At 35.8% G+C, this 19,723-nt stretch overlaps 1 protein-coding gene across 9 annotated transcripts in view; it reads right to left on the bottom strand.

Moving 5' to 3' along the window:
- USP34 (ubiquitin specific peptidase 34) overlaps positions 1–19,723 on the bottom strand; it is a 140,977-nt gene that overhangs the window by 102,617 nt on the left and 18,637 nt on the right. For 6 of the 9 annotated variants that reach the window (XM_075496947.1, XM_075496951.1, XM_075496948.1 and 3 more), the window contains exons 2-7: positions 18,590–18,677; positions 14,758–15,178; positions 14,443–14,484; positions 9,470–9,520; positions 9,142–9,291; positions 3,688–3,755 (exon numbers count right to left, since the gene is read on the bottom strand). In XM_075496947.1, coding sequence (XP_075353062.1) covers positions 3,688–3,755; positions 9,142–9,291; positions 9,470–9,520; positions 14,443–14,484; positions 14,758–15,178; positions 18,590–18,677 — 820 coding nt within the window. The other 3 variants (XM_075496950.1, XM_075496953.1, XM_075496955.1) reach the window with 2 other exon arrangements.

Below are 19,723 nucleotides of genomic sequence, written 5' to 3'. Positions count from 1 at the left end.
TGCCTGGGTATTGTCTCCTGACTTGCCTATTCTTTGTACCTACAGCATAAATTTTCAGATTTTTGGAGAAGTGAAGTATTTTTTGCAATTGAAAACTTCAAGGCTTATTACAGGAGTTTTTCATGACATTTAGTAGCAAGGAGTGGTCTCGGGCACTCCCATAAAACCCAAATTCTTAAGAAAAATATTTTTAAGCAGAAGAGTAATTTGAATTCTTCCAGCTGCATTCTCTCTCACTGTATTCCACAGGAAGCATCGTGGATCAACAATGCTGTTCGGAGCTTCCACTTCCTCTGCATATACCAGTGCTATGCTTGTGCCCTTTGCCGAGACTACATGTCTAACACAGGAGCAACTGCCGCTTGCAATTTCCTCTCAACGTGCTTGAGCACAGAATGTTCTGCTTCTCCTTAACTGGGGCAGCAACATGAATCCTTCGTAAAAAATCTCTCAAGATCCGTCTTGAAGAGGGAGAGAGGAAAAAGGGAGGGGAGGAGAAAGGGTTAGAACTGAACTGGTCAGTGCTAATGCTACGCATAGTTCTCAGATTTTACCAGAGGAACGTTCAGTAGGTGATACCAACTGTGATGTCAAAGAAAGAAGAATTTTAGGCCTTTTCCTTCATACTATCCAGCACTTTTTTGTCGTTTATAGACGCACTTACAGTATCAGACATACAACTTCATCTCTTACTTCTCATAAAACTGGACTTCATTGCTAGTCTTTTCCCTTCTAAAGGGCAGAACTATCCATGACACTTTCAATCAACAATCTTGCCACTGAAAAAAATTGTCCCCAAAACACTGCTGTTTATAGCTACTGCTGTCTTGAGGCATTCAATATCTGCAACTGTGTAGAGCATCTCTCATCTCTGATCTTGAGGTGGAAGTCAGCTGGAACCAATGCCTTTTATAAAGAGACATCATCAAGAACTTGCCCTCATTCATAATTGCAATAAGCTATAACATGTTCTTGAGTCGCTTTGTCAATAAGTCTCTTTTTTTCATGAGAATTTTGCAATTTGAAATGCAGAATTCTAAAGTATTAGGATCAATAAAAGCTTCCTTCTGAGGAGGTCAAAACCACCATGCTTCCTTATTGAAAGGTGTAATTTTTAATTCATGTCCTTTATTTCTTTCCTAAACTGCTTAAAAACATAGGCCCTTCAGAGGCAAGTTATGAATGCTAGTGCTCCATTCCTCAAGCAGAAAATAACATTTATTAGTCTTTTCTTAGTAGCAGCAATAATGACAGGATTGTGTCCATGATCTTTGCAAATTCCAGCAGTGGTCTCCTCCGCACAAATACACACTTTGCTATTCATTTCATCCATTCTTAGTAGAAATAACCCCAGAACAGGAACATAAACGTTAACCTCATCTGATAAAAGATGTTGCTAAGATGCCAGTCAGGTGATCTCTCTTTCCGCTTATGCTGATCAACACTCCAAAAGGCAGTTCTTGCAAGTAATCTACCTAAGCAGCAATTTGGACTAACAGTCAATTAGAGCCCCAAGAGCTCATTCTAGACTAAAACCCTCTCCAAGCCCTCTTTCTTACTTTGCATAGCAGCAGAAGCTATCGCAGGATTTGTTTCAAAGGTGCTGTGCTGCTGTGCCCAGGATTGTGTTTGCCCTCCCTTTTTTTTTTTTACTCAAGTAAAAAGCAGATGGAGACCTCGAGACCCAAGCTGCTAAGACGAGATCTGTACGCTTGACAACCACATGGGGTGAGCTGCATACATCAAGAAAGTCATCTTTTACCAAAGGCATCTGTGTTAACTTCCGTCCCATGTAAAGGTATAGTACTAGGGATTATTTTTGTTACATGGCCTCCAAGCTTCATGTCCCACTCCATAAGTGCATCTTCACAAACAAAGCTTTGGATTTCATAACGTTAAGAAATCCCAGACCTCCCATCAGGATTCAGTTGTGAAAAACAGAAACTGGGAGAACATCCCCTTCCTTCTCTAAACTGCGAGTGTTTTCCATAGATGTATCCTGTATCAATATTACCATTCTGATTGACATGAAGGTATTGTAAAATGCTAAGAACAGACATCAAGAGCATGATTTATGGCAAGAAGCTGCTGACAAATCACATTTTAAATCAGATGCAAATATCCTATGGGTAAAGAGGAAGAGATGAGGAGAACACAGGAAAAAAATCTTCTATTCATTCCAGTGACCCTAATTACACGTACAGTTATAAAATAGAAAATGCTTTAAGAATTACAGGATGACAAGCAAGTGAGGATTAACAGCGAAGACTGCAGGCTGTGTTACTCTGTCTCTCTCAAGTGCCTTCTTATCAGCCTATCTCTAATTGCTGATCCTCCAACACTCTTTTTAACTTCCATACATTGCAAGAAGATAGGTAAGGCTCATGAACCGAATTCCCAGGTACACGAACAACCATAAATGGAACATGTACGGAGACAAGAACTTGAAGATCCTCTGCCTGCCCTTCCTAGACTGCTTCATGATTAATAATTACCTTTACAGGATTTCAAAGATAACACATCAGCATTAAAGGAGTGCACTTGGCTGGACTGTAACTCAAGAGTGATATATTTTAATAAAAGATCAGAATACTCCTCTCTCTGCCAATATCATTTTGGTAGAGACCATCTTATAGCAAGATAGATTGATAGCCAAGCCAGTACTCAAATTTTTACAGTCAAAATTCTTTACAATTAAAACCAGAACATTTTTAAATATGAAACACAGTTCTGAGCCTCATTGTTCTGTGCACTTTTTTGTTGCCAATGTAGTTACTTTAGTTAAGAGTGTGATTTTATAATGGTATAGTTAAGACAACATAATCTGTAAAGGCACATTTATTGCTATCAGGGAAGTAAGCTATGGCCAGTATAAGCACATTTCTAATATTACAGTTATAGGAAATCCAGAGCCTTGGAGGAGCTGTGAGCCCATGCAAGAGCAGTGGCCTTTTTGGTTGTCTACACCAGAAAAGTTTAATGTTGGGCTACTGGAAGGAGAATTAGCTGTGACCACACCCCTCCACCTCCAGGCAGATACACATACACAAGGTAATTTAATCAGCAGCTCATTGGATTTTTTCTATTGTCCTGAGAAAGCCAATAAAAATAAATTGCTTGTATAATTAAATATCTTTATAAGTACTTTAATTTTAAAGTGTTTTTCATGATAGGCAGCTTGATATCAAGAAAATCTTTGGGACTGGATATATTTAGATACATAAAAGTGCGAGTAGACTTTTGATCACACTTCAGTTCCTGCCAGCTGGAAATACAGAACATTAAAATGTGAGGCAGTATTAAAACTCAGTGAAACTCAGTATATGAAATCTCAATGACTACATATTGCTGCTCTTCTTACATCGCCTCGTTGCAAGTTTTATGTAAAGTTTTATGAAGATAGTATGCAGTAAGTGAAACTGTATTACAATGGAACCTGACACGACACGCCAGAATGGGGCTGGATGTCACACTAAAAATGCTACTAACAAGATTGAGCTGATTGATACTGAAATCAGATAGATCTAAGGAGCTGCCCAAACTAACTCTAAACATTACCTTCACTCTCCTTGTTGAAATGACACAGTCAGAGCAACAACTTGAACAATTAAAAGTGTTATCAGCTGAAATTATAAATAGGTGCTGTCAAAAAGTCCCACAAGAAAAATTCTTAAATTAAAAATTTACCTGATAACATAAGTCCTAAAGGGTATAATGTGCTGCATGACAGCAGGGATGTGTAGCCATATTCTGATCTATAATGCAAAAACATAAATAGATAAAAATTTCATTAATGACATTTAATGAGAATGGTAAAAAATGAAATATTGCTGGTACATTTGCACATGCAACCCCACTTTAAAAAAAAGGCTTTGTTGTTGTTTTTTCATTCAACTTCAATTCTTTCAACTTCTTAATTTTCTAATTTTCAAAGCTGTTATCTGAGGAATGTTTCTGTGACTTATAAACAGGAGTTGCACCTTTTCTTCTAGTCAATTGGAAAATATAAACTTTGTACACATACTGCCCAGATGTGCAATTCCTGAATTTTCTGTAGTTTCTTCAGTAGGAAAACTGCTACTCAGCCTCATGGAGTTTCTTTCCCCTTTTTCTTTTAAAGTCTACAAGAAAATTATTCTATTCTTTCTGTTCCTTGCAAAATCTCTCCTAAATCAAGTGAAATTATTTGACTTGTGTTGATGTTTTGCCTCTTAGGGTTTATATATCCTAGAAAATAAAATTATGTTTTATAACCAGTGATTAAGCACAGTTTTTTTACTACCATATTTGCATTCCCATATTTACCATTCTGCCTTTACCACCTTTGCAAAACTGTATGCAGGAAGAAAACATATGCAGAGAAAAAAACCCCTGAAACAGCTATTTAACACCGCTGTGAGGAGAAGAGGACCAACCAAACTACTTACACAGGCAAAGTTAGAAGTTCCATCTGCATTTCAAAAAGGAATGCTGAGCCTGTTAAACCTGTTACAGAAAGACAACTACGTGCCAGGTAAGGGATCTAGCATAGATGAAACATTAGCAGCTGCTACTACTACTCACAGAATTTTAATCATGTGTGCACACAAATCTTGTGAATAGCTAACACTGTCAGTCACTCAAAGCTGTCATGTCAATTTATGTCTCCATCTTTGTTCTTAAAAGAATGTTTAATTTTTGCAACTGATGCAATAAATTCTGGCTAAGGACTAAATTCTCACCAGGATTTTGGAAAAGTCTGTATGCACAAAATCTAAATGCTGCTTCTTGCCAGGAAAGAAAAATATTAGGCTGTAGTAAAACTGTATCACCAGCATTTATTTTAAACATTTCTGGAATTAGCCAAATAACTTTTTGAGTCAGTTCTGAAAAAAATACTTTCAGACTTACTTTTTACAATGCAACTAACACTACAGAGTAACAATACTAACCTACTTTGCAAGACAAACCAGCCAAATCTTCACATTGCAAAAAAGACCACATTTGGAATGAGCTTCTGATCCTACTGACAGTCTCAAGAAGAAAAAAATGCTAACATTCCAAAGATAGAAAATGTAACTAGAAGATGCTTGTTCTAGAAACAGGAATTAAATAACATTTTGACAAGGAATTGCAAGGATGACAAAGATACTATTGAATTTACACAATTCAATTTTTAACACAACGATGTGCTCTTTTTCATATGCAAGTATCAAACACAAAAGCAAATATATTTCTTTGTGAAACAGAAGTAGGAAATGTTTTTATAGCTTTCATTGTTCATAGTAATTTTCACTCTGTATTAACTCAAACTTCTAAAGCCATTTCATTCATCTGTATACTTGCATTACATACAACCTTCATCCTCAGAATTGAATTAATGGATAATTTCACATGTTATAACTGAAAACGTAATTTTCATCATGAACTCAAATATAAATATACTAAATTATTTAAATAAAATGACATAAAATAACATATATAAAATTACATTAAAAACCCACAACTTTTATCATACTTTTTTTTGCTTCCAGCGGCTTTTAAGACAAAGTATTTATTACATCTGTTCTATTCTCAAGCTTCAGAGGTTTTTGGGGTTTTTATTATTTGCTCTTTATCACAGATAATTAATTTCTAAAAGGCAGCACGTCTCTCAATAGTTTTTGCTTCTGACTTAAGTTTTGAAGTTTCATGCAATAAAATTAAACCAACATTTTGGAAGCCATCAGCATTATTTCAATTAATTCATGTCCACTGACAGGGCAGTTATTCCTCCGCAACATCCACAAAATGGAAATGATATAGAATGAAGTAATGACAGGCTTTTTCAGTGAGGTTTAAACCCTCCACAGAACAAGCTGTAGGTCATGGATTTCTCTGCATCTGTTAGCTTTTTAAGGAGACCAACACAACATCAGGTAGTTAAACTGAGCAAATACCACAGAATATGAAATGTGGGAAGCAAGAAGGAACCAAGTATCTACCAACTAAAAAAGACAGCAAAGAAATATCCTAAGAAGGAACAGTCAGTCCTACCACAATACAGGTTGCTAAGAAAGCATCTTGCAGAGCCGTGAGCTGGAGACAAAACAAGAGTACCAACTAGCCAACTCCCTGTGTGAAGTAAATTGCATTATGTTACATTTGCTGGCTTTATTACTACAAACATAAGTTTGTCTGACAAAGGCGTTCACTCAAATGAGATTTGCTGGATAAAAAAAATTGAAGGAAACATCTTTTCAATAATTTAATGTCCTCTATATAAAGGAGACACCAGTAATCACAAACAAGTAGCTCAGTTCCCCACAGGCTTTCCTAATTTGTGGTAATGATCTTCTCTTACATGCACCTGTAGAGTGCACTTAACGAGATATTCGCCTTCCTTCGTGGAAGAAACAGAGCAAATGCTTTCCACAACACTATGCAGCCTTGTCTACTAAAAGTTGAATGTTGCTGGTTGTTAGTAAATCATTTGACTTCAGTTTACTATTTCCAACTTCATCTATTCTACTTTATGGACTTACTACTAAGCCTAACTTTTAAATGAGAAATTGATTGGTTCATCCACACTACCATCTTTCAGAAAATATTTTTGAAACATTTAAGGTAGTAGCTAAACAACTCATCCACCTCACAGACTTTAAAATAAATTCCAGCATGGGTATTTCTAGGACTCTTTACAGTAATGGCTACTTAACTGCCATTCTCAAGAGTTGGTACAACTGTGAAAATGTATTTTAAGAGTTACTATACACTGTGGTTCTGGCTTTACACGTTGTGAACCAGTTAACAGTTGACACTGCAGAGCTGTTCACTGAGCTATTATCGACAGGGTCATTCATAAATCCCACGTTATCAGTAAATCCCATAAACTGAAATGCATTGGGATAAAACCAAGTCAAGTTAGCAGAGTTCTTACTGAGATCACCAATATTTTGTTCTCAAAAAATACAGTTTTGCGAATGCTTCTTCTTGTTTTATTGGAGTTTGGTATAACATTTCACAGACAATCAGAAACATTTATTAAATTATTTATATTTACCTAAGTTATATGAATTATATAGTGAGATGATATAAAAAGAAACAGGGAAAGAGAAACATTCCATCAAAATTAGAAGCTTATGCACCATTGTAGAGGTAGTGAAAAATCTTTTTTTTTTTTTTCTTTTTCCTATCAGCAAGGTAAAATGTATTTTTTAAAAAAAATTAGCTGCCTCATTCGGAACTAATAAACATACTGCATTTGAAAGTCAGAAGCACTGCTGACAAGTACTCTAAGTGACACCAAAATGCGGGAAGTGGATTAATAAAGCACATTACACATAAAACATTTTCTTACACTTTATGTAGTGAACTGACAGATAAAATCTAAAGATAAAAATTTTTCTAAAACAGTTTTCCTCTAAAACTCTGATTTGCCAGCAAACTCTGATTTGCCTCTGATTCGCCAGCAAAGCCAGACAGTTCAAAAGAAAGATTCTAGCTGAACAGTAAAAGATACAATGCTGTAAGAGGTTGAAGAAACACTACTTCTGCTGGTTATGGTTTGGGTTGGATTTCATTTTATCTGGCAGGTTTCACCATAGCATTCATCTAAAACAGCTGCAAGAGACAGCTAGATGTATTACGTACTGGAACAAAAGATAAATGCAAAGTTGCTAAGTAATTATCTGAAACGAGAAACTTTGTTGAAAAGTTATTTTGGGTTAGGGCACATCACTAAGAATAAAGAAAATAAACAATTTATGTGGAGAAAAATAAAGACTTCAAAAAAGGACAAAGAAGAAAGGCAGATGCAGTTTATAAACATGCACTGGTATAGGACATCTAGGAAATCGGATTTACAAGTCAGAATGCTTGTTGAAAAAAACACTGGTGTGATAGGGAGCTCTCCACCACTGTTCAGAACAGTTTTGCCCATTCTCACAAAAAATAAAACAAAAATCAGACATGCAAGAATGTTTGGTTCCATGACCAAAATTTACTTCTAAACCAGAATAACCTACAAGACTACACATTTTCAGCAGATGGTTTGATGAAGACGGCAGACTGCACTGACAACAGCTACAGATAAAGAACTCAGATTATCACCTGAAAGCTCATCAGATCATACAGAAAGGGCCAGAAGAGAACATATCTCCACAGTTTAACATACAGATGTCCTGCAGCAGTCCTCCTGTGCAAGCTTACAAGAACAGAGCATATCATGGCCTTACTCATTTGTTCTCTGACCTAAAAGTTAAGAACCATTACACTAAAAGGATCAGGACTGAGTGATATAGATCACCAACACTAGCTTTATTTCAGTCACTGGTTCCCTCTATGCAAACATATTTCAATACTTATTTAGAACATCATCCTGGCTGGTCAGTAACAGCAACAAGGAAGGAGGGAAGATGTGTGGAAGGAAGAATCTGATTTTAACTATTTAAAATTGCAATCAATGTCAAAATTACATTAAACTCACTTCATACAAGGCATAACAAACTATTGTTTTCCTTTTTGTCTGTATGTAACATCCACAAGACAGATCACAAGTTCACATTCTCACATTACGCTAAGTCTTCGTATGTCCTTCTCCAGAGACTGTTTTTTATTTCTATCACCAATCTCCTTTGAATCTCCACTAAAATCAATTTGTAATTCTGCTAGTTGAAAATTACTATTATTTCAAAATGGAAAAATGGTGAAGGATGTGTATTCTAAAACTAAGTGAAAATAAAAGACAGTTACCTCTATGCTGCAAATGTGTACAAAGATATAAAATCACAGGACATTGAGAAGAAAAGAAATCCGTAGGCTTTTCCTTTGTGCCTCACAGGAAATAGGTAAAAAGTTAATTTAGCCTGAAGAAGCTTAAAAACATTTCCATGACGCAATTTCAGGGACAGAAATGACCTCTGACAACGTTCTTATAAAGTATTTTCTAGGGCTGTTACAAGCTTCACGTCTAGATACAAACTTGCAAAACTACTTGTGTGCTTACAGGAGATGTATAGGGCTTGGATGATGAAATGCTCAGTGGACCAGCAAACCTCACATTCCCAACACGGAAAATCTTAAGAGTGTTTTTCTCCCTCCATGGTCCTACAGAATTGTTCCAGACTTCAGTCCTTTTACTTTTTGTGTTTAAACATTAAACAATTTAAAGACAATACTTACATTAGATACCACTGTGATAAATGCATGTGCTATAAGAAACGGCAGTGTTTCAGGGGTTCCGTATTCAAAACAATCCTTCATGAGGGAAAGGCCATTTTTTCCACAAAACAGACAAACATAACGAAGCAAGTGCAATGGTACTTCTACGTCCTAGAAATAGGGGGGGGGAGGGGGGAGAAGAAGAATTTGAACAATCAATACTAAATCCATTGAGATATACAGGCAATTCAAAAGCTGCATTAGTATAACACAAATCTATACAGAGGAGCGAACATGGCTATTTTAAGTTTCTACAAAATATGCACCTATTTAAAAATGGACAACTTACATTCATATCACAGAACGCCCCTAATATATTGCTTTCTTGAGCAGAAATATCCTGTTTAAAAAGAAAAAAAAATTAACTGAAGCAATAAAAACACATTTATAGAACAAAAAACAACCGCCCATTAACAGACATTATAGTCAACTAACAGAAACAAACAAAATCCTAATTTAGAGGAAGACAGAAGCTCAAGCTTTGCTCCGTTTGTACACTGCAAAACATACCGATTTCTTCAACAGGAATACTACAAAGGGGATAGTCTGGCACACTGGCTGCACACCAGCCTGAGAATTACAGAACAGAACCAATCTAGGTGCTTTTGAATGCAATTTTTGCATAAAGATGACACATATACCCAAACACCTGAATTTAGATGAAATGTAGGATGTTCTACAATCCTACATTTAATGACTTAAGGGACAAACTGTCGAATTATTCATTCCCATCAGAATATTAAAATTCTTTAACTTCTACTACTATACTATTTTATGTATAACAAAACAGATTGTATAAAATAAGTATCTAATACTCTTTACAGTATTAAGCTAACTAAAGAGGAGGAAGCAATTGCATCACCCTAAGATATCTATTTTCTAGAAGTACTAAACTGAAAAGAGTTTGGAAAAATAGCTTTTCTTTTTAATGTTCACTTGTTGGGCAGTATAAAGCAGGAATTTTCTTTATTAGGGTTGTTACACATATGTATCTTGCATACGGCTGGGGGCAGAAGGGCACTGAAGATATCATAAAACCTGACCGTAAAACTACAATATTGCCATGGATACTTGCAGGTAGTTACAGCACACATTCTTCTCCTTCCCATCCCTCCATGCCAGACACCCAGTTCTCATACTAACAAATCAAATGTAAGTTTAACATAAAGTTAAGTTTTTAAATGAAGTTTCCCGAATATATTTCAAATAGCTGTGTAGGAGTAAGCTTCTTAAAACTGTACCAGAGGATGCTGGAGGCAAGCAATTTTGGATGGATTAAGTATGATACAAACATTTTGAATTATTCAGTATGCTCATATTATATCTAAGCATTTATTTTCTTTTTTCTTCTGCTGAACTCTAAGTCATGCCTGAACTCGTGATACTCTAACAGTTATTTTTAAAACAGCTTTGAAGCCAGTAGGTGGTATGTTTTCAAGTAGCAAGAAAAGGTATTCAGCGCTCTGCTCATGAAAACTGCAGAAACAGTGTGAGAAATTTCATTAGTTTTCTTGAATAAAATAGAGACTTGCTGTCAAGTGAACTACAGTTCTCAGCATACAGAAATCAAAAACTCATGGAGGTCTGTTGCGCGAGTCCCGCAAAGCTTACTAAAAGTGTTGCAGTTGAGAGACTGAGTCTGGAAATGTGACTTCTGTTCTTGCAGATGTGAAACAGAACAGAGACTGAGAACTCCTTAAGATCAAGTTTATAAGGAAATAAGAGAATTCCTCATGGGAATCTAAAATGGCATTAAAAAACACTATGCAATAAAATGGCATTTTACTGGGCATTTAACACCGGCCATTTTAAATGGCATTAAAAAACATCAGAGACATCTTCCAAGAAAATATTTACTTGAAAAGGAGAAGCAGAGATAAGATTCCAAAGGATCAGGGACTACAGCTACAGACACCTAAACAAATGATTTTTTTTTTTCCTCTTTCATTTCATCCTCTGTCAAGAACTGCTAAACGGTTGGGTAACTCCCTTCAGATTCATTGTTCATTCTGAGGCGGTGCAAAGTTCAGGAGTGCACTTTACATCGTTGCTTCTTTCTCTACAGGATTTTAAGAGCCTCCATTTTCTAGATTCCCCCCCCCCCCCCCCCCCCGAAGTGTCCATTCTAGGTATTACACTTGCTGCAGAGTAAATATGAAGAGAAGAATAGGGCACACAGTTTTAAACTATCCTGTATGCAAGACCTCTTAAAAGATATCCCATGCATCCAAAAAAACCAAACAAAAAAATTAACTAATGCCAAAGTATCAACATTTCTCAAAAACACAACCAATCACATTTATAAAAATATTTTAAGTTAATTTTGTTTAGGATGAAAAATAGACGCAAAGACCTCTTTCCTTGGGCACCAAAGATATTGGGAGATTTCAACAGAAGTCAATGGTGTGTTTCCAGATGTTATCTTTACAGATTTTTTTCAGTATTTATGTCCTGAAGTGGGTTGACCTCTAACTGACTGCAACCAATTGTACTGTTTTCAAAAACCAAACTTAGTAGAAAGACATTTTTCATTAGGCTTCTCATCAGTTTAAGAAAAGTTGAGACAAACGTTCTGTGTATACAGACTCATATTCATTTTACACAGGTCAAGGCTATATACTTGTCAATGAGCTTGATTTACTTCCACATGATGTAGTTTCACTGTCCTCGTACACAGCATAGTTCTGTGACATTTCTGCCCCCTGCGAGGCCACTTGTTCAAGGTAGCTTCTGTTGTCAAGATTGGGCTTCCATGGTCTTCACTCTCTCACTTTAGAAATGTTGTAAACGCGTAAGGGACAAAAATAATTCAAAGCCCATATCATTTAAGGACAAAGTCTATATGATCATAAACAGGCAGATATCCTTTTATCTTGCTTTGTTGTTCGTTTTCATCCAACTCTGCAAACTAGGGAAAACCTGCTACTTTCATATGATTGATTTTCTTCTTCACTAGATGGTCAAGTGTAAAATGGCTTGGCCAGCACCTGATAAGAGGATTAGACTTCAAGACTTGTCTTCTGTCTGCTGTCATTAAAAACAAAGATCTTGGAGGTGTATGCAGAGCAAAAGCCAACAGTAATGCTAACTGCTAATCGTTACCAGAAGGTGATAATACCATGTGAAAGCCTTACATTGGAAATTTTAAAATTACAGCCTAATTAGTCATTTCTAGGCAAAGTGAGACTTTACTGGACACGATGACTCAATGAAATTGTGTAAATTCACCTCAAGAATCTGGAACAAAGAATTTCTGAAGTCAGCGAGAGTGGAGATGGGAGTCTGTTTTGCATCACAAAATTTCCCTTTTTCCAGGGTAAAAGAAATGTTTAGAGGGAGAGGAAGAGCTATGCAAGCTTCTCCCCAACAAATTCTTGGCAGATTTGGTCTGTTCAGGAATTTTTTTAGCTTACAAGTATAGATGATACACTTAAAACAGGAATTTTTATTTTAGGATCCCTTGAGGACTGAGTCCAAGCCTGATCTAAAACAAAAAGTGCTCTCATTACTGGGACTAATAACTTGTCCCAATTGAACTAAGACATGCTCTAGACTGAAATCCAAAAGTAAATTGTAAACCCCAGTAAATGAGTTACTCATGGTAGCAGAAAGTTTTGACATTAAAATAGCTAACATTACTACTTTAGAATAACAGAACCCTAATGCTTCCTAAATATAGGAAAACTCAGTTTGTGAGAAAAATGATTGATGCTGGGACCTTTTAAATGCAAACAAAAAAAAAAAAATCTCCCCCCAAAAAGGAAAAAGGCACACCACAAATATGATAGGCTAGCATACCTCAGTAATCCATACCTGGAAACGCAAAAAGTCTAACAGAAAAGTAAAAAACTTTTCCCTCAGTTGTCTGTACCTCAGGAAAGTGTTTTTCATTCTCAGCTTCCCTTTCAGTTCTATGATAGCTAATGCATGTATTCAATAATTTAAATGATATATACTAGTATGATATATACTAGTATGTCTAGAGTGATAGCCAGTCACAGTACAGCAATCTACAGCATCTCTGTGTCCAAATCACTTTATGGCTGCACATCAAGTGAAAAAGAAATCCCACCAAGCACTTTGAGATTTTCTTTTATCATTTGGAAGTGAAATTGAAAGAGAAGAAAAAAAATACATGAAATTGTCATTTAAAAGAAGCAAGTGTGCCTGTACATAGAAAAGCTGCTCCAGAATTGTTCATTCCATATTCCTATGAAGCTAGTTTCAGTAGGCGTCCCACAGGAGTACAAAAGATAAATCACTTTAGTCATTGATTTATTTTTTTTTAACTGACAAGATAGATCTACCCTCTACAGTTCCTACTTGCAGAGGCTGAACTACAGATTTATTTATGTACGGTGAAAGTTTAAAAGGCAGGCCAAAATGAATGATGGGGAAACCTGAAAGCCACAAATCCTAACTTTGCCTCATTTTTCTACACACATATATTTGTGAAACAACCTCTGTTAACTTATGCCCATATGTTTTGGAATAAGACAAGAAACCAAAATCCAGCCCACCCAAAAATCCCACTATGTTGCGGGTTTTAACTAGATTTATTGTCAGATATGGCAGCATTCATTCAACAGGAATTGCTTACATCTTGTGATGACTCTAGCATACATAACCAAAAATTATCTTTGGCTTGGTATCTTCTCATTTGGGACTTAAGTTTAAAAAGCAAACTTTAAAAAGCAAACTTAACCACTCAGAGCTCCAACAGAACTCCCAAATCTCTCCAAATAAAAAATAAAAAAAGACTGGGTTAACTGTAGTTTAATTCTCCACTTTGACTTTCTCAAAAGTTTGTTGGATAGAAGCTTTCTTCGTATAGCTAAATATACATCTTCTTTGCATACAAATATTGTAAAAGAACTGTTTATTTGGTATTAGACTACCACAAGTTGGATCAAAAGCCAGCCTTTCCAAGAACTACATTGTTTCAACTAGGAAATGCTAACAACATCATATTTATTTCAGAAACTGTGAATTAAACATTGCAGGATTTTTGAAAATTTTTTTTGTTTGGTGGTTTTTTTCAGAAGAAAATATGGAAAGTGTGAACGGTAGCCATAACAAATATCACAGAGAAAAATCAGCACCGTAGAACAAAGCTACTTGTGTAGAGCTCAGTTATTCCAGTCAATTAAACAGCTGTTCTAACAATTAAGTTTGGTCTTGCACAAAGTTTAGTTTATGAAGCTTTGCTTCTAGAACCATAGATTGTAATGAAAAGAAATTAGTAAACTATTAATGGGTTACCTTCTGGAAGAAAGGCTTCGCTATAGTCCCCTTTTTGCCTTCCTGTTATTTAAACAGTACAATAATTCAGTGTACAGTTCCATCCAACACTTATCAATATATTACCTATAACAATTAAGCATATTTTAAAGAAAGTGTAAGAGTACGTGTCATTTAAAAAGTTTCTCTGACAAGTTCTACTGAAGTCAACAGGAGAGCTGAATTTGCCCATCCTGTGTGAAAGCAACTATCACCAAACACTCACAGTCTACTCATTAATGAGAACAAATAACCTTTCACAAAATAATTAAATATACACATAAAGATAAGATATACCTCTATTGTGGGATGAGTATTATGCTTATAAGCAGTGTACAGAGGAAACTGAATCTGAAAGATTTTTGCCACACACAGCAACAACTTTTCCTTCTCATCAGTGCTCCATAAGCTAAAAGCATCAGTGTTTTTTGTAGACTCCTCCTCTGTCAGGATACAAGTTCTTGCAGAATCTAATTTTTTCTCTATAGATTTTTGCCGTTCTCCATTTTCTTCTTCATGAGACTGTCTTTCTACATTCAGGGGCTCATCAGCATGATTACTCTGATCTTGCCATGTTGAATCTATATTAATAGTGCAATGTTTACAGAGCTGGTCCCGCAGAGCTTGAACTTGAGCAATCACTAAATTAATAAGCGCACATACTACTTGGTTAAAGATCTCCAAATGTTTATACTCCTTGAAACAGCACAGACATTGTCTGTAAGAAAACAGAAAAAATAAAAATAAAAATTCCTGAAATAGCTAAAATCAGAACAGGTAACTGACCAAAAGGAATCTACACATTAAAACATTTTAAACAACAAAATATTTGACAGACCCATAAAAGTAAGGAAATCCAAATGAAACAGACTCTACCCAACAGCAAGTGGGAGTCACAAAGCCTTCCTTAAACCCTGTGAACATCCCATTATTTCCAAATGCTCAGCAAAACTGTGAAGTCCCTGTTATCATTTAGCAGCTGCCACTGTGAGTAAAATATACAAAAGAAATCTTAGGGGCAAGTTCACCATACTACTAAAGAAGCAGTGTTCTTCAGTATGTTCCTGAATCCATTTCCTCGTCTGGTTTTCTCCACTGATATTTATTGCAATAAACCACCGGACACACTTGTCAGCTGTGTGAGAACTAATTCTTGTTATTTCTAAATCAACAGGGCTGCAAAATAATTTTATTTTTAATTAAGTATTTAAGCTCACTTCCTTTATCTGTATTCGGATGGAAACCCCATGCACATTGATACCCTTTACCCGTATAGGAAAAAGCAGTATCAAGTATCTTCATTACTTTCTTCACGATGTAGTCTCAGAGATTATTCCTCTGAATATCTACTGATACACTGTAAATCGAAAAGAACAAGGGGGAAAACCGTACGCCATCCCTTTAGCAATATAGTAAGAAAAAAAATCAATCAAATCATCAAGTTCGAAAACTAATATAGCTCTAGTTGTGGGCAAGGATAACTATATACGTCAAAGAGATTCTAGGTGCATAAACCCCAAGGAGATAGATACCCTAGAACCTATTGTCTGGGAACATTTGCTTCTTCCGTACAGACAAGCAATCTCCTCATTCTGAACAAAAGGTGGAGGATATTCCCCTAAAAGGATCTAAACCTGGAAAATGTAGAGAAGCAAGCAAGCAATAAGCAAGGGTGCTTCAATGAAAACTAAAATTAAAGGCTACATGCTCGTAACGCAATCTTTGAGACTGACTCAGGTCTTTCTCACTCAAACTCTACTAAACAATGTAACAGCTACATAAACTGGTAGCTGTCTTGCAGTAGAGGCCTTTCTCCTGTTACATGGAGAACAATGGACTCCAATCCATGACTAGAGTTCTCAGATACTAAAATACTACAAAAATTACACATACCATTTCTGAAAAATTAGTAGGCAAAAGACACGGCAAGAAGTGGTCAATAAGAAGTGATTAAAAAAAATCTTCTGCAAAGCATAGCATTTAATTTAGAAACTGGGCTTAATAAATTGTAATTTGTAAAAAAAAAAAAAAAAGAGAACTCAGAACTATGAGAGGTAGAGGGTGTTGCCTCTCTTGAGGGAATACAAACATGCCCTTGAGCTACAGCTCTTAAAAGCATATACATTCTGAATAGAGATTTTTTTTTTCAATGGGTTAGACAAAGGTAACATTCAGTATTCCCCAATTCCAGCAGAGACACAGTGATGGAAGCATCTAAAACCATTTGTTCTGTCTCTGCAGGAAGAAAATTCCTTTTAATACTGTGTAAGTGGAGTGTCTTCACCCATTTGAAAAAACAGACTTTGTGATTTACTTGTAAATGTATTTTCATATTAACAAATTACAACAATGAATTGCAGGCAAAACCAAGTGTATCCCCAAGCATCTATCCTTGGGGAAAACTATGTGCAATAGGTCCATCACTTATGCCTACAAATTACTACCCCACTTGGCTGTAACAAATTTTTCTCAATAATAATGAAAACAAAGTCTGGTGAATACTTCTCACATATCTGTATTTGAATGCCAACCGATATTGGAGAATTCTCTATGGGGCAAAGGCACATTTTTCAAGACAGAGGTATGTGCAAAACCTCTAAATCTTCATGTATCTGAATGCGTTCACAGGAAGAGCTCCACCAAAAATTAAAGATCTATGAAAAAATGAGTATGCTACAAATATGACTTCTTTGAACACAACAATTTCCAGAAGAAAACTGAAATGGAAACACTACATGCAGATGGAAGAAAAAGGTATTCTTCAGGCTGAGTTGCCAACTGATCTTCTGAAGGAAAGCAGATTTAAACTACGGGTAACAAAACAAAAAGTAGTTCTTAAGGAAGGCCTCAAGCACAAAACAACAAGCAGAACTCTCAAAAGCTCATTTGGCAGAGTAGAAACGGGACATGAAATTAAAATGTAAAGTAAAACTCCCTCCTGTGGCCTCTTCACTAGACTCTGCTTGGAATAGGTTAAGGATTGTTTTCCATACTCTTTTATAGCATGAAACCATACATATGGAAGGTAAAAAGAAACCAGAAGAAAATAAGAGTTAAATGTTATCCAGTCTTTCTTTTTTTCTTCAGGTTGGATTTGTCATGCTATAGCTGCTGAACAGAACAAAACTCTAAACAGATGATGACCTGGAAAACTATTAGATTGCAATTGTTCTCAGACAACTTGGGATCTAGGGCCTGTCAAGAAATAACAGGATTCTGGTTTCTGTTGCTGCTGTTTATTTTGATTTAAAATTCCTTCTCTGTGTCTAACGGCATATTGCAGAAGACAATGAATTTGCTTTGAGTGCCTTCTTTGGGCAGAACGAGGAAGAAGAGGATTCCGCTTTCGCAGGTTTCCAAAATATGACATTCCTTTTTTTCTTTTGGAGTCTTCTAAATACCAGAATAACATTTTCCAATTTATTCTCTATGCTTTTCCCAATATTTCTTACAATTCAGTTTGGTCTTGTGACCACTGCTGAGCACTGAATTCCAAACATCGTTACTGTAGATTCTTTCTAAAAACTAATATCCATATAATTCCTTGTGCTGGAAAAATAAGTAGCTGTGAGGTAAGCAGAATAGCCGATACAACTACTGTAAAAAAACAACAACAGTAATTTAAATAACAGATTAAAAGGAATAATCTAGTTGATTTAAGACAACCATGTGCAAAGGATTTTCTTTATCAGTTTAGTAGCTATGGGCTGCAATTGTTCATCATCTTGACTCACAGTATTAGGACACTGAGAAAAACTTAACATGATGGTCCCACTCAGAGTGATCTTTTCTTAAATTCTTCTTACCCTACCCTGCCCCCACAGGGGAAGGTCAGAAAAATTTCACGTGAAAGCAGCAACACACGTGATTTGTCATTGCAGTATAGCTATTTATTGCTACACAATTATGACAGCATCCAGAAGGCCAGATTCAAAATATGCTTTGCCCAAAATGCACTGGGTAACATTTATTTTTATTTAATAAGTAGTAAAATGTCCTTTACTCTCCAAGTATCACTTAGCTACACATTAATAACTTGCCCATTCTCATTCACTCTACTGTATTTTTTTAAGGGAAACCTACTGTTGAGATCCAGTATCATCAACACTCAAACTCATTCCAAAGTTACCTCTGTGTCCAGGAATTGATGTAAGCAAATATCTTGAGGGCATGTTCCTTTCTGAGCTGCAACCCATCAGCACCTTCAATGTCTGATACTAAAGAAAACAAAACCATAAACATATTAGTAGCAAAAAACCCCCCCATGCAATTGCTCTATTTTTATTAGAAATTATCTTTGAGAGCATGAAAAATTAAAAAATATATTTTGTAAAAATAAACACCAGTAATCAAGTTACAGTAACTTTATTCAGCATGAAGATGCGTAATTTCGAAAGAAATCATCTTTTCATATTGGAAACTGAAGTCCTCAACTAAATCTACTTTTTGCTTCTGTAAACAGAGATAAGATTTAGCTGCAACTAATTTGAAAACAGAAACTGCATAGTATTCTTGAATACTGCTGTGAAAAATCAGTGATTGAGAACAGCCCCTTCTTCTAATCCTCTTCTTAGGAAATAGCATAAGCGTCACTGGAAACTACCAATTGATGTGCACTTTCAAATATGAACCTTCTTCAACAGTTTTACTCATTAACCAGTTTGGGTTTGGGGTTTTTTTTCCAGATTTTAAAAGTCTGCATTTTGAGATGACCATGAGACCTTAACTTCCTTTTCCTGATCAGATAAAGATGGAGGGGGGGGAAGCAAACCAACCCCCACCACAACAAAACTATCAAGATGAGAACAATGTGCAGTGTATGTATAAAGTTATTTCAGACTAGCTAAGTTTATGATTATTATTTTCAAATACAGACATGTCTATACTGACATTTAACCATAATGAATCACTACTTGGCAAAATGGTAAACATTTACCACCTTTATTACAGCCAGCAACCAGTTAAGTACTGAATTCAAAACCCAAGTTATTTCAATGAGGTATTATAAAATGTCCCACTTCCATCTAAAAAAATGCTCCTACACTCTAATAAGTCAAACATCAGTAGTAGCCCACATCTCCACTTATGCATCAACCAAATATATCAGGGCACTGGATTCTGTCTACTGGCCCCATTCCTTTCTCCAACTATCAATGCACAATTCTCATTTCCTCCTTGTCCTAAATTTCCATACGCTTCTACAATTATCTACTTGCTATACAAATTGAGAATGTCAGGGCTCCTCTTAAGTTGACCATTTAAT

Source organism: Mycteria americana, chromosome 3 (genome assembly GCF_035582795.1).
Source record: "Mycteria americana isolate JAX WOST 10 ecotype Jacksonville Zoo and Gardens chromosome 3, USCA_MyAme_1.0, whole genome shotgun sequence".
In the NCBI taxonomy this organism is placed as follows: Eukaryota; Metazoa; Chordata; class Aves; order Ciconiiformes; family Ciconiidae; genus Mycteria; species Mycteria americana.
This window is presented reverse-complemented; position numbering and strand designations above follow the sequence as displayed.